The sequence below is a fragment of the Mustela nigripes genome, chromosome 2 (assembly GCF_022355385.1).
Source record: "Mustela nigripes isolate SB6536 chromosome 2, MUSNIG.SB6536, whole genome shotgun sequence".
Lineage (NCBI taxonomy): Eukaryota > Metazoa > Chordata > Mammalia > Carnivora > Mustelidae > Mustela > Mustela nigripes.
Window position 1 is genome coordinate 113029782 of NC_081558.1, and position 13118 is coordinate 113042899.

The window sequence follows — 13118 nt, forward strand, 5'->3', positions numbered from 1 at the left end:
TGCAACCCTCCTTATGTTCAAGGCCAAGAGATAGTAACTTTGTGCCTACTCAAGGCCTGCCTACTCTCATGGCTGTGCCTCTTTTCCCAGGAAATTAAAGAAGCAAGAGTGTTAGAGGTAATGGAAGACTGCTTCCCCACCCCCCACCCCCACCCCGACATAGAATAACTTGAAATAAAGTGACTGGAACGAACTTTGGTTATGGTGAGTTCTTAGATGATTGAGATGTGCTTTATGTTCTTCTTGACACGGCTTTTGAGATTGTGAATTAGTTTGGTGGTGTCCCTTTCAAACTCACTTCCCTCCTCCTGCCTTTTTGCAAAGGAGGACTAATCTTTTCAGCTTCCACATAATCAGCTGCATTAGGGAACCTTTTGAGAGGAAGGTTGGACTTCTGTGATCCGCCTAACGAGAAGGATTACTCTGATATGTGCGACAGTGGGGACACTGGCAGGTGCCAGATCTGTTTATAGTTTAGGCTTAACGAGGTCTCAGTGACGTGATTGCTGTGCTCTTGGTTGTAAGCTGGTGTTTTTTATGGTGCCATTTGTCCTTGGACAAGGTGACTTTTTTGTTGTTGTTGTTGTTAAGATAAGTAATTTGGCATTATCAATTCAGGTTACTTGAACCAGACTTCTGAAAGACCAGAAGTCAAGATATTTGTGCGCTGGAAGCACGTCTGTATAGAGGAGATTTAGTCCTCTTTCATTTAGTAAGTATTCTCCCTTTCTCTGATATCTTAAAAAATGAATTGTAGCTGTCAGAATTTTGTCCGCAGAGTAGTGCTTTTCAGACAGTGATAAGTAGGAATTTATGGAGTCCAAAAGGCTACACTTCTTTAATTGTTAGCGAGGCTGGTTTGAAAGGTGTTTTCTCAGCTTGTATCTGGGAAACGTTGAACCATTTCGGAGTGGGAAGAATGTTTTCAAGGGGAATGTGTGTGCTTTATTTTCTCAGAAGCAACCAGAGTTGATACAGGATATTGATTAAAGGGAGGCAGGCAAGCTGGGGTTTAGAATGGAGTTTCAGGTAGATACTAGGTAAGATTTTGTAGGACAGGATGGGGAGTTTGTTTTTGTTACTGTATTTTAATAACAGCTTTGTTGAGGTATGATTTATATACCATGAAATGCACCCCTTTAAAGTATACAACTCAGTGTTTGGGTAGCACGTTCACAGGTTTGTGCAACTGTCACCACTGTCTAATTCTAGAACCCTTTCAATGGCCCAAGAGGAATTTGTTTGTAAAGTTAAGATGCAGTATTGATTTTTTTTTTTAAAAGATTTATTTATTTGTTTATTTGACAGAGAGAGAGAGATCACAGGTAGGCAGAGAGGTAGGCAGAGAGAGAGAGAGAGGAAGGGAAGCAGGCTCCCTGCTGAGCAGAGAGCCCGACTCGGGACTCCATCCCAGGACCCTGAGATCATGACCTGAGCCGAAGGCAGCGGCCCAACCCACTGAGCCAGCCAGGTGCCCAGATGCAGTATTGATTTGTATTGTATCCATGTAACTTCATGGAGCTTTAACATCAGCTGGGGCGCCTGGGTGCCTCAGGGGGTTAAAGCCTCTGCCTTGGCTCAGGTCATGATCCCAGGCCTCTCTGCCTACTTGTGATCTCTGTCAAATAAATAAATTAAATCTTAAAAAATAAAATAACATCAACTAATCTATTACTTGATTATAAAAATGCAGGCTGGGATATCATTGGTAGAATAAGTGCTTTGTGAGTTTTCATTTAATGACATTTAGTAGGAGGAATGATACCCATTGTAAAATTACGGAGTTTGTAATGCTTGTAACAGACTTAAAAGCCTTTTTTTTTTTTTTTTTTTTAAGACTTACCTATATGCTCTATACATTGGGTTTAAGCTTAGTTGAAGGGGGCAGTCTTTCTTTATTGGTGTGTTTATTTTTTTCTAATCTTTCTTTTCCCCCCTTAGAGGTGGGAAGTGATAATTCTTGATTCTACTACACTGGAATTTTTTTCTTTCAAAAATGAAATGGCACTTGAAACATTTCTGAAAAATTATTTTTCATAGATATAATGGTAAGAAAACATTAATGCTTTTGTCCCCCCCCCATTTTATTTATTTATTTGTTTGTTTGTTTATTTAATCTCTACACCCAGTGTGCGGCTGGAATTCATGACCCTGAGATCATGAGTCACATGCTCTTCCAACTGAGCCAGCCAGGTGCCCCCCTTTCTTCCTATTTTAAAGTACTTTTGCATATGCTTCAGCACAACTTAGGAAATACCTTCCCTTGATGAAATTTTTAAAAGTTTTGAAAATTATTTTTCAAGTTCTGGTATCCTTAAAGTGCAGTGTTCTTCCTTGGTGGATTTTTTTATTTCAGAAATTCTCAAGTGAAACCAAACGTCTGTGAGCCCTGGCATCTCCATTCAGAGAAGATGAAGGATATCGACATAGGAAAAGAGTATATCATCCCCAGTCCTGGTTATAGAAGTGTGAGGGAGAGAACCAGCACTTCTGGGCAGCACAGAGAGCGCGAGGACTCCAAATACAAGAGAACTCGGCCGGTCAGTATTTCCTTTCCTGAATCCCTTTTCTAACCTGCTTGCTGCACTAGACCGTACCTTCTTTCTTCCTTTAATGCTTCATTAAAAAGAAGTTTCATTTTTGTTATTGGCTTTAGGTCACTGATAAGAATTTACAGGTGCACGTGAAGGAGGAGAGGTTGGCTTCAGCCTCCCACCTGTTCCTCTGAGTTCTCTCTGTGGCTTACACTGCCTTTGGTGCCTTCTGGAAAGGCTTTGCTTAAGGGAGGTCAACTTGTAGGGATGGGGGTGGGGATGCTGGGGAGGGAGCAGAGGGAATACAAACCATTAACCTTCAGGCATATACTTACCCCACCACCACCATCACCACCTCTGTTGTCTGTGTTTAAAGGTCAATTGTTTGGAAGGACTCATTCAGATTTCAGAGTACTGGAGCAATTCTAGATTGTTGTAGTATAACCCTTAAGTTTTCTGAGGAAATCCATGAATGTGAAGGAGTCTTTAGATGAGAATCTAGTTTTCTCCAAGGGAAATAATGAAATATACATTTTAAATCGGAAGAAATGTCTTTCTTCTGAAAAAAAAAAAAATCATACCTTTTCTTCAATTGCAAAAGTAACTAATAAGGAAGAATGGGGATAATTGGGTTAGGAAGGTAAGGTTTGTGTTCCTGTATTTCTTATGTGCAAATTTGAGAATCATATGAACTTCACAGCTGACACTGGAGTTTCATTAGCCTGACATTATCTGTCCCTCTTCAGTATGAAAGCTTTTGCCTTATTAATCAACATTTCTCACTGATCGGTGTTTTCTGTCTGCACTGTGTATTACACAGTGCTTTCTCATTCAGGCTTAACTTCGGAGAAGCATAGTCAGAGTGATCACTGTCAGATCCTTAGAGTGCCAGTTTTGTAACTGATTTTTATCATTTGGCTAGGCCTTATATTAAACATTTATTGACTATCTTCTGAGAGCTAGGCACTGTTAGGATAGCTCTTATCTCTGGTGAAAGTCACAGAGGTAGCATTGGAGCCAGGCTTGGAAGGATGATTGGGTGGCGATATTTTCAAGCTATTGTGTCATCTGTGCTTTATGTTTATGAATAAAATGCTTTTGATGGTGGAACCTAACTCACGGGATCGCTGAGGATTAAATGAGATGATACCTACAAAATGCCTCATAGCCTATGCTCGGTAAATGTTAGATCTGAGAACTAGTAGTCTAGAGCTTAAGATGTGAAAGAAAATTCTGCATGCCATGCTAGGGAAACTTACTATGACCACTGGGGAGCTCTTAGAAGTTATTGAGGAGGGTCAATACAAAGACATTCCATGGACACTTTATCCAGCTTCCCCCAATGGTAACTTCTTGCATCACTGTAGTACAGTATATCAAAATTGATATAACCGTATACCTTATTAAGACTTAACTGGTTTTGGCGCGCCTGGCTGGCTCAGTCAGTTAAGCATCTGCCTTAAGCTCAGGTCATGATCCCAGGGTCCTGGGATCAAATCCCACATCAGGCTCCCTGCTCACTGGGGAGTCTTCTTCTCCCTCTCCCTCTGCCCCTCCCTCAACCCCCTTGTGCTTGCTCTCTTTCTCTCTCTCAAAAGTAGATAAATCTTAAAACAACAACAACAAAAAGACTTAATTGGCCTTAGAGTTTTGTGGGTACTGGTTTGTGTGTATATAGTCTGTGCAGTTTTTTCCACATGTGTAGATTTGTGTGACCACTACCTCGCAGTCAGAATACACAACAGTGCCGTCACCGGCATCTCTCATGCCACCCTCACCTTCCTCAAGCCACCTTCCTCCTCCCTCCTACCCAGACAACCTCTAATCTGTTCTCTGCCTCAGTAATTTTGTCATTTTTAAAAAAGATTTTATTTATTATTTGAGAAAGAGAGAGAGAGAGAATGAGAAGGGGAAGGGTCAGAGGGAGAAGCAGGCTCCTTGCTCAGCAGGGACCCTGGTTGGGGACTCGATCTTCGGACTCCAGGGTCATGACCAGAGCTGAAGGTAGTCACTTAATCAACTGAGCCACCCAGGCACCCAGTGATTTTGTCATTTTAAGAATGCTATATAAATGAAATCACATAGTATGTAGCTTTTGAGATTGGCTCTTTACAGTGTGCATAATTCCCTTGAGATCCATGTACTTTGTTATGTGTATCAGAACTTTCTTTTTGTGAGTAGCATTCCTGTCACAGATAGTTTTTTCCTTGTAACGGGGAGTACTGTTCCATGCTACAGAGGAAACACAGTCTGTTTAACCATTCATTTGTTGAGGGACATTCTGGATTCTTTCTGGTGTGTAGCTGTTATAAATAAAGCAGCCTTGAACATTTGTGTATAGGATTTGTGTGAGTAAGCTTTCATTTGTTTGGATAAATGCCCAGGAGTGCAGTTGCTGGGTCATATGGTAAGTGCATGTTTAGTTGTATAAGAAACTTCAATACTTTTTTCCAGGGTGGCTCTATACACTTTTACATTCCCACCAACAATATAGGAGCGATCCTGTTTCTCGGCATTCCTGCCAGTATTGGGCATTATCAGTATGTTATCTGAGCCATTCTGATAGGTATGTCTGATACCTCATTGTAGTTTTCATTTGTGTTACCCAATCGCTAATGATATGTGCTGAGAAGGGATTTTTAAGACTTGATTTTTATCTTAAGAAGATTAGTTTTGAGACAGTGTGGGAAAAAAACCCAGATAGGAGGGAGAGACAAAATACAGGGAGCAGCTAGGAGGCTCCTAAACCAGTCCCCTTTAGAGAGGCCAGAGGTCTGTGTCCAAGCCTAATAGGGAGGATGTAGGAGAGGGGTGATACTTAGGGGCATCTCTGAAGAAGAAGGAAGTATTGGGAGGTATGGGATTGGTAGTAAGAATTTAAAAGTATGAATCCCCAAACTTCACCCCAAGAAGAAGAATAGTAAGAATTTATGAATCCCCAAACTGACATATGGGAAGAGAAGAAGATTCAGGAGGTGAAAATGGGTTTGCTCTGAGCATGTTGAATTTGAGCCTGTCCAGATATCAGTAGGTAGGTAGAGCACAGGCAAAAAAAAAAAAAAAAAAAGTCATCAGTGTTTCCATGTAGGTGAAACCTGGGGAGTGAGCAAGCTTGCTCAAGGTTGGCTGATAAAAAAGCAGAAAGAGTGGGAACCTGGGAAGCTACTGTGTGGTCTGGTGAAATTTCTGGGGCCAGGGTACCTGTCCAGGTGATAAGAGTAGAACTGACGTTAGGCAGCAGTGGTGGCAACCCAGCTTCTTCTCTACAGCGGGGAAGAACTGGAAATAGGGATACTGTTGTGCCTTTTGTCCCCTAAATTATTAAGTCAGCTGCCAGACAGGAAGTTTCCTTCATGTGATCGAGTCTTATCTTGAAACAGGAAGGTTAAACCATTTTGATAAAATTTTAGGAGTCCATGTGAATTTCATTTTCATTATCCTTTCATGTTTCATGATTTGAGTACTGTTTTCATGATTTTTATCTTATCCTTTGTACCCTGTGAACTTTTTTTTAGGCAAAGCATTTCTTTTTTTTTAAGATTTTATTTATTTCTTTGGTAGAGCGATCACAAGTAGGCAGAGAGGCAGGCAGAGAGAGATGGAGAAGAAGGCTTCCTGCTAAGCAGAGAACCTGATGCAGGCCTCGATCCCAACACCCTGGGATCATGACCTGAGCTGAAGGCAGAGGCTTAGCCCACTGAGCCACCCAGGCACCCATGTATTTCTTTTAATCTACTGGGTTTCTTTTTGCTCAGTCTTGACCAGAGCAATAAAATCACAGGTTTATGCAGCCTGGTTTTTATATACATTAAAATGAATGTGTAACTATCAAATGTTTTTAAAAGTTCTCATACTACCTAGAATCTTGAATATTACCTGTCAAAACCCCAAATTTCCTAAACATGTTTATCTTGAACTTGTCTCATATGTTAGCGGTTTGCTGACAGAACCAGCAAGATGATAAAATGTTTCTGGTTCAGAGATGGTATAAAAACGGATAATTTAAGTAGTTGGGAAGCAGGATGGCTGTGTAAACATGTATTTTCTAAAAAAATGTAAGCAGCTAATTGGTTAGAAATTACAATTTCAGGGGCGCCTGGGTGGCTCAGTGGGTTGGGGCCTCTGCCTTTGGCTCGGATTGTGATCCTAGGGTCCTGGGATCTAGCCCCGCATTGGGCTCTCTGCTCAGTGGGGAGCCTGATTCCTCCTCTCTCTCTGCCTGCCTCGCTGCCTATCAAACAAATAAATAAAATCTTAAAAAAAAAAAAAAAGGAAATTACAATTTCATGTCATAGGATCATAACTATCATTTCTCTATTAGTTGTTAAGGAGGAAATCTGGAATAGGACCTCTCAGTTGCCAGGTATCCATCAGAAATTAAAAAACAGCCCCTCCACGTAACGAAAGAAAGGACCCTTCTGTGGCTCTTATTTCTTTTTATGCACCTCCATTAGCCTTTCATGGGTTCAGTTGACATGGAAATGTGAAACTGTGTCAAACCATAAGTCAGAAGCAAAGCACCCAGAAACATATTCTGATTTTGAACAGGCCAGTGATTTTTTCCTCTCAAGCTTTAAGCAAAGTTGCAGAGTACACAGTTTGCCTATTTCTTTGTGCTGTGACCAAATCTTTCTTTTGGAATACCCGTTGGGAAAACTGCTCTCATCAGTCACATCTTCAGATAGTCGTGTCCTATCAGCTTAGAGATAATTAAGGTAAAATCAGTCATCTTCACCCTTCACCTTGTTTAGGACTAATAAGTGAATGCTGGTGGCCACGCACGATTTGAGGCTGAGGAGACATCCTTGAATCCTGAGGTGTGTACGGGCGTCCCTTCTGCTGCTGTTAGTTTTTTGAGCCTAAGGACTAAGCTTGGCATTAGGCTGGCATTAGTTGAACCCACATAAAGATCATGTCTAGACTGCTCCTTAACCCTGACTTAACCCTGTGTTTGAAACAGACTCTCCTGGCTCCTTTTTTTTTTTTTTTTTTTTTTTTTTTTTAAAGATTTTATTTATTTGACAGAGAGAGGAAGGAGCAGGCTCCCCGCCTAGCAGAGAGCCTGATGCGGGACTCGATCCCAGGACCCCGAGATCATGACCTGAGCTGAAGGCAGAGGCTTAACCCACTGAGCCACCCAGGCAGCCCCCTGGCTCCTTTTCTTACAACTGCATTCAGTATATACTTGGACATCACTAATACCACAAGCCCTGGTTGGTTTGTTTGAAGATGTGATGTTTATTCATCTTTTATTCAGCAGTCTCCAAGATGCACACATATTCCTGAACAAAGTGGGCTGGAGCAGATGAAGAGAAACTGACGGGGGGACCTGCCTGTCCTGATACACAGAATGTGAAACTCCTAGACATGTACCTAGATGACTGTAATTTTGGTGCTGTGGAAATTAGCAAGAAGGAAAGAATGCTTTGGTCTCCGAGGTCAGGGAAGACTTTAGGAGGAGGTGGCGCCGATTGGAGACTTTAGGAATAGGGAGAATGTGGAGGAATGAAGAACTGGCAGAAGAAATCTGTGGATAGGGAGGAGGAGGCCCTGTTGGCTTTATGCATGAAGTGTGGACTCGCAGATGTAGGGGGATGGGTCCGCGAGTTTCCGATGCTGTGTGTGTTCTTGAATAATGGGCCAAAGAGTTTGGATTTTAGTTGCTTTAAGTTAAAACTTAAGCAGAAGCAGGACAAAGCTGTTTGATACTTCTCTAAGCTTTTTTATCGTGGTGGTTGTTTTTGCTTGAGGCTCTCAGGCCAAAGCCAAGGGTGACTTGTTTTTCACAAGCATGTCTAATCTAGGAAAAGAGGAAGAATGGAAATAAGCAGAAGTTAACTCATATGCCATTATGACTGCTCACTCTTTTTTTCCCTTCTCTCAAAAGCGCACCAATGGTGAAATTTTCTTTCTACCAAGTTAGAATATTCTGCCGGTAGAAAAGGTAGCAAAGCAAGTACCCATAAAGTCCATTGACCTTCACTTGTGTTTCCTTTAGTTCTGTGTTAGACTGACCCTCTAGCCTTGGTTGGAGTTTTCATAATTAATGATTTGAAGTATTTTGGTGAGCTGAAGTTATATCCCAGGGCTCAAGGATGTGAGTCTAATCTCTTACCAAGAAATGTGATTCTAAGGCATATTATTACGAATGAATTGTGGTCTCAATATACACTCTTTGCAACTTCTAGAAGATTACAGCAGAAAACATAGATCACCCTTAACCCCTCTACCTAGCAGCAATCACTGTTACAAAGTAGTTTCGTCTAGTACATTACACTTTCAGAGATTTGAACTCTGAATTCAGCTTTTCTGTATGGACTAAGGGTATGTGAATTTAACCTATGCCCTTGTGTTTTCAGAGTTAAGAATATTACCTGGGAGTCCACTTGCTGTTAAGAAGGAGAAGCAGGATGAAGGAGATTAGTATTTGCAGTCTCTGCATTCTTTTTCTCTTGATTGGTACTCAGTGACTCAGCAGATTTTCTGGGCAGTCAGTGATAGGATGACTAGGAACACCTGCTCCCCCCCCTTTCCCTGTAGGCATCTATAAAGCTTTATAAAGCTCTGTCCGGGTGTGATATGGTGATCTGGCATGGTGCCAGGTGTTGGTTTCCAATAGCAGCCCAGAGTCCTCTGGCGGAGATGACAACAGCTCTGTCATTGGTGTAGAGCCCCAGTGGCTTTCCTGCGTGGTGAAATGACTCTACAGAGCCGTGGGTCTCCGGAGGTTGGCCTGCTGCCGCGATCAGGAGCCCTTTCTGCTGTCTGCAGTAGGGCTGCTGCCTGCTGCTTTCCTAGGAAATGCTGCTTCAGGCAAATAAATATAGCCTGTTGGCCTGAGTTAAAGGAGCTTTCTGCCAAAAGGGAAGAAAAGTATTGGAACAGTTTCCTGTATGTTAAGCAGCTTTAAATATCTGAGTCTTTATTTTGTTAAGATATATAATTGGGACGTTACAAATGGTTAATGAAAACTTGTTCAGTGAAATCTTGGTTCTGCTTTTAGGTAGCCTTCTGCTAAGGCTTTCTTTCATGTCTTACCTTTTTTTTTTCCTTTTCTCTTAATCAGAAATAAAAAGGTCAATGCCGGGAACAGAAACAGGGCCTCCAGAAGTCTTTGCAATGATCAAACCTGTCAATATCAAAATGACAGATTAATGTGAAGTTAATTCGGTACACTGAAATTCACTAATTAGCAGAATTAAGCTTGTCTGTCCTTTCCCTTCTTATCCTCTTTTTAGGGAGTTAGTCTGTTTAGTTAATTAGATCTTTATATATGTTTTAATTATTTAAGATTATTTTGTAAATTAGCAGTTCAAGAAATTGGCTTAATTCTCCTTAGATATCAGATGAGAACTTCCGTTTACTGAAGCAGAAACGGTGTTGAGCAAACACTTGGTTTTCTTAAATGTTGTGTTCTCGAAGTAGAAAAAGAGTGAGGCTGCCCCAGTCTTCACTTTTGTGTTTGCTTCTCACCCTGGTCAGGGGTTGCTGCTTGCGCTGCAGGGTGGGGTCACGTGACAGAAGCACTAAGCATTGGTCGTGGGTGTACGCGTGGTACTAGGCACTGAAGGAAGTTTTATCTACAAATTATACTTTGGATTTTTTTTTTTTTTTTAAAGCTAAAGCCTGGCAGTCTTGAAGAGATTTTGTGAAATGCCGAAGAGCAAAACTCTACTTTCTAAATCTAATTCTCAGCCTAGGCTGCATATTAAAATCACCTGGAGAACATTAAAAACCATGCCTCTGCAGGGCCCTATCCCAGAACTATTAAACAGTCTCTGGAGTAGCACTCAGGCAGGCATCCGTGTTGTTTTAAAGCTGCCGTGGTGATCCAGATGTGTAGCCAGCACAGAGAGCCTCTGCTGTAGATCTCACGGAATAAAATTTCTTCTTATCCCCTCAGCCAGTGGGGCTCCCAAGTGTTTCCTGTAAGAAAACTTTTTTTCTCCCTTGGTTCATTTTCAGTTTAATCCTTTGAGACCTTATCATTGTAATAACAACATTAATCTCACACCCCAGCATAATAGGAACTTCGAATAAGTTCCTTGGAATTAAGCTTATGAAACAAGTGAAAACCCTCCAATGCCTGCGGATTACTAGAAGATGCTAGATTATGAGCTGTAGGAAAATATCTGTTTACCATGAAGTTGGTGTTAAGTTCTGTGCAGTGGTCTTCTGGATGAACTCATGAAGGTTGCCTTCTAGAATTTTGCTATCCCTCTGAAGTGGCCACTCATGTGGAAGTTCTTAAGGAAAGAGCTGACGATAGTCAAGATCATGCTTCTAATCCATTTCAGTAATGATGGGATGAGAACTGGGAGAGGAGATGTCCTTGGTCGTTCTCTTTGTCTTGTTCGAGGTGGGGAGGATGGCAATGCCTGAAGTCAGTTGGTCTTGGGAGAGTATCACATTTTCAATTTCTTTTCTAATTTAAAATAAGATTTTAATTTTTTTAACTTAATTTTTAAGATTTTGAGTCTCTTGATCATATAAGAGTTCCCCTTAGTAAATTTGTCTGTCTAGATGTTTGTCATAAAGGCCTCTACAGGGTAGAAAAGCTTTTTCTCAGGCCAGAAAGGTTTCTAAGAGGCTGCCCTTTCCGAGTCTATGTTAAAATCTTGTGAATTAAAGGAGAGGAGGGGGAGAATGGGCTGTAGGATCTGAGGCCCATCCTTTCTGAGGTGCCCCAAGTCCTGCTGTTTCTGTGGGGTGTGCCAGACGGGAGTGGTGCAGCCTTTAATCCCCTTGGAAGCCGAGAGGCGCCTCTGCGCTGCCAGTCTGTTCCTGGGCTCCCTGCGTTCAGGAACAACTTGGATGAGTCCTCAGCAGCCGGGTTTAGGAAGGCTGCCCCGCTGTTGTCCTGCTGTCAGGAAGGGATTGTGCAGCCTGGGGAACGATTTCTGGCCCCTGGTATCTTGTCCCCGGGGCCTCCATGCAGGGCTAAGCCCACAGTTGCCTTGTCAGCAGACGTTCTGCTCTGGCAGCCTGTTCAAATGAGACAAACGAGTTAAGCGGCGGCCATGCTGTGTGATGGGTGCGGCAATGATCCCAGCCGTGGGGATGGTGCCAGTGTGCCCCTCGGAGGGCAAGTCTCTTGTGCAAGGATCTCCCTTTGTTTATGCATCAGATTGTCCTTGTTTCACTCAGCCGATGGACATGAATATGACTGTGTGTCTCCCTGACCTTTATTTCGTGGACCCCTTTGAGCTCCCCAGAACGCCCCCCCCCGCCACCATTGTGCTCCATCAGCATCGCCTTAGTAGGGCAAAAAATGCTCAGCATCTCCTAGCTACATAATCCTTGGGAAGATATAAGTGGTGGTAGTATTTCCTGCTTTCATGTTTCTCAGCTCCCAGATCAAGCAGTATTTTTCCCTTTGGAATGAATCTGCTGCTGCAGCTGCCTTTCTCTGGCCGAGTCATCTGGCCGTGGAGAGCCTTTTGGTCTGCAGTGCGTGTTAAGAGAAATAAAGAGAAATGGGTGCCTTTACCCACTCTCTAGAGAAACTTTAAAGAGTTACTTCTAAAAAGAATTTAAAGTACTGTAACATAACAAGTACATCCCCCAGATCAGCACAGGTGAAATCCTAACTAGGTGAACTGGTTAGCCATGTAGGGCTACCCGAGCACCACTGACATTTTGGGACCAGAGAATTCTTTCTGGGGGGGCGGGGGGGTTCTGTGCCTCGTAGGATGTTCTGCAGCATCCCTGGCCTCTGCCCGCTGGGTGCACAGTTGTGACAGAGATGGCTCCAAACATTGCCAGATGCCCCCAGGGCAAGAAAAATCATCCTCCTATGTCTACAGGTTAAGGGTTCAGTCCTACAAGACTGCCCTCCACCCCACAACCTCAGATGCCAGTCGCAAGCCCCAGGTTGTTTGTTCCCTATATTTCTGACCGACTGGCTACAGATGGGAGGTTCCAACAACTTTCTCCTTAAATTTCTTTTAATTTGCTAGAGCATCTCACAGAAAGAACTCAGGGAGACACTTATGTTTATCAGTTTATTAAAGGATATGATAAAATATATGAACAGCCAGATGAAGAGAAACACAGGGCAAGATAGGGGAAAGGGCATGGACTTCTAGGTGCTCTAGTCTCTTCAAATCTCCATGAGTTCACCACCCTGGAAGCTCTCCAAACCTAGTCTTTTTGAGTTTTTAATAGAGATTTCATTACATAGTCATTATTGACAAAGTTATTGGCCATTGGCTGATTCAACCTACAGCCCCGTGGTGGGGGGCAAGACTGAAAGTTCCAACCCTTTAATCACATGGTTGGTTCTCTCAGCAGTCAGTCCCCAACCTTGGATGGAGTCCAAAAGTCTTTCATTAAGACTATAAAAGACACCTTTATCACTCTCAGCACTTAGGAAGTTCTAAGGGGTTTTGGAGCCGTGATCCAGTAAGTGTGGATGAAGACCAAACATATATGAAAATGTATTTTGGTTATCTGAGTCACCAAATATATATATCTCTTATAAATCACAGTACCACAGAGGGAAATCTGAATCTCAATTAATTCACCTTTGATCTGTTACTTGTTTGTCCCACCAATATTCACTGAATCATGTTTCTCTACCCT

General features: G+C 42.4%; 1 protein-coding gene across 3 annotated transcripts in view; it reads left to right on the top strand.

The window, feature by feature from the left end:
• ABCC5 (ATP binding cassette subfamily C member 5) overlaps positions 1-13118 on the top strand; it is an 86974-nt gene that overhangs the window by 1491 nt on the left and 72365 nt on the right. For all 3 annotated transcript variants that reach the window (XM_059391434.1, XM_059391437.1, XM_059391438.1), the window contains exon 2: positions 2357-2540. In XM_059391434.1, coding sequence (XP_059247417.1) covers positions 2412-2540 — 129 coding nt within the window. In that variant the 5' untranslated portion in view covers positions 2357-2411. The remainder of the gene's footprint in view (positions 1-2356; positions 2541-13118) is intronic.